Source organism: Sinocyclocheilus rhinocerous, unplaced genomic scaffold (assembly GCF_001515625.1).
Source record: "Sinocyclocheilus rhinocerous isolate Xijiao unplaced genomic scaffold, SAMN03320098_v1.1 scaffold1198, whole genome shotgun sequence".
Classification (NCBI taxonomy): domain Eukaryota; kingdom Metazoa; phylum Chordata; class Actinopteri; order Cypriniformes; family Cyprinidae; genus Sinocyclocheilus; species Sinocyclocheilus rhinocerous.
This window is the reverse complement of record NW_015649585.1, coordinates 280,851-283,151: the sequence shown is the minus strand read 5'-3', so window position 1 is coordinate 283,151 and position 2,301 is coordinate 280,851. Positions and strand designations below refer to the sequence as shown.

The window sequence follows — 2,301 nt, the reverse complement described above, 5'->3', positions numbered from 1 at the left end:
AGAGCTGTGTTTTGACCCGCGACTATGCCGCCTCATAGTCACCCAGTTGCCTTGCTGCGGAGGCTCTGTTACCGGAACCGAACAATGTACAGGACTCCCTGAGCTAGTCGCATCCAAAGCCGTATCTAGAGCCCTCACATTCTTACTGTCCTCAATTAAAGTTTGGATGCGTGTCTCTAATTCTGAAATCTTCTCTGTCAGCCTAACTATTTCCCTGCATTTATCACATGAGAATCCCTCGTCGCCAACAGAGAGAGATAAACTATACATGTGGCAAGCGGTGCAAACAACAATAGCAGGAGAAAAAGCCATTACTCACCGTGATTGATGAATGATTCTTACTTACCACAGTTGTTTGATGAACTTGTGAAAAAAAAGAAAAAAAAAAAGGAAAAAAAAACGGAGCGATAGAAAAAAAGAAAGAAAATAAAGCAATAGGCACGAATGGAAACGCTAATGACAAGCTAACGAATGCTAACGCGCTGAAGATGCGCTGCACTCGTGGTTTTAGAATAAAAGCGAACGATCAAATTAATCAGATTAGGCTGATAGATAATATCAGAAATATGGTGGGAATTAAGTTATATTTATCACTTTAAACAACAGAGAGTAATAGAGATTTTACAGAAAAACAAAGCTACACGAAGCTACAATCACAAACCAGCAGCACTGCAAACAGGAAGCAGGAATGAGGAATTCACATGACTCTTGTGTTGACCCATACTCGGAATTAGTGCTCTGCATTTATCCCATCCTAAGTGCACACACACAGCAGTGAACACACACACGGAGCAGTTGGGGGTTCGGTGCCTTGCTCAAGGGCCTCCTCCAAGAATACCTCAGTCGTGGTATTGAAGGTGGGAGAGAGTGCTGTACATTCACTCCCCCCACCTACAATCCCTGCCGGTACGAGACTCGAACCCACAACCGTTGGGTTACGAGTCCAACTCTCTAACCATTAGGCCACCATTAGGCATTCAGTTGCGTGCAAGTTCAAGATTCATAGATTTCACATCTGAAAGAGAGGCGTTTTCTGTGCATAAATTCATTCTACGAATCACACGTACGCATATTTGAGAGATGATCGTAAGATCAAATTTAGGATGGTTTCTGCGCAACATTTTATAAATGAGGTCTTTCATATCAACAACAATTTTCATATCTGTCGTTAAATGTTGATACATGTATGAATGTCTGAATATTTGGTCTGATTTTACACTTTCTCATCAACTAATATATTTTCAGCTAGAGAAAATTTGACAAATTAATGACTATAAAAATGAAATACGGACTAAATTATAAAGAATATTTTCATTAGTAGACAAAAAGTATGACTAAAAGAGGAAACTGTGTAAACATGAGCGTTATTTAATTAACAGTGGAGCGTTATTTAATTAAATTCTCTGCTATTGTGAATGTAATCGCTGACAGAGTTGCCAAAACTCACCACAGACGAATTTAGTAAACATGAGGGGCAATTCACACTTCTTCATTTTGTAGATCTACCAGACAAGGGATTTAAAAACAAGCCACCAAAGTGAGAGTAGCGAAGCAGAAAAAAGGCAAAGTCAGAGTGTTGTTTTTTTTTCTCTCTCACGCGAGGCGAATGTTAATATGAGTTTTCACGCGTGTCATTCCCTCTGCTTCGGTTTACAGGAGTCCTCCATCAAACGGCAGACACGGACCCTTGAAGCAGCCAATCACGTGGGTGTTGCTATAGTTTCCAGTGCCGTGACGACGGTGATTTCAACCATTCCGCTCTTTTTTTGTGTCATCGTGCCTTTCGCCAAATTCGGTCAGATTGTGGCCATCAACACGGCCATCTCCATCGCCTTCACGCTCACCGTCACGACCGCGCTGCTGGCCACGATGGGTCCTGGCGACTTCACCCGTCCTCCCAGAGCCGTGCTCAAAGCCGCTCTGGTGGTCCTGGTCGTGGGGGTCTGTGGAGGTGTGCTGTGGTGGACCGGGTCACAGTTCGCTCCGGACACACTGATCTGAATCGAGGAACCAGGGGGATTTCAAGAGAGCAACTGTGATTATTTCAGACGACATGTGTGAACTCTTTGGGAAGCAGGTTTGGGAAAATGCAGTATTTAACATACAGTGGTGGCCAAAATCATTTGAACACTAGTATTCTCAGCAGCTAAAAATGGTTTTAAGTCAGTTATTTCTATCTTTTTCTGTAGTGTGTCAGTAGGAAATATGAGTTTACATTTCCAAACATTCAATTTGCCATTAATTATAATATTCCAGTGAGATTTTTGTTTGCACAAGGAGTCTGACAACAGCCAGTGCTCC

The 2,301-nt window shown here is 42.3% G+C and overlaps 1 protein-coding gene across 1 annotated transcript in view; it reads left to right on the top strand.

The window, feature by feature from the left end:
• The window catches only part of LOC107710822 (protein dispatched homolog 3-like), a 55,744-nt gene extending 53,604 nt beyond the window's left edge, over window positions 1–2,140 (top strand). Inside the window, exon 25 of the mRNA XM_016515671.1 lies at window positions 1,657–2,140. Within this exon, the coding sequence (XP_016371157.1) occupies window positions 1,657–2,001 (345 nt within the window). The 3' untranslated portion in view covers window positions 2,002–2,140. The remainder of the gene's footprint in view (window positions 1–1,656) is intronic.
• Window positions 2,141–2,301: the final 161 nt, after the last annotated feature.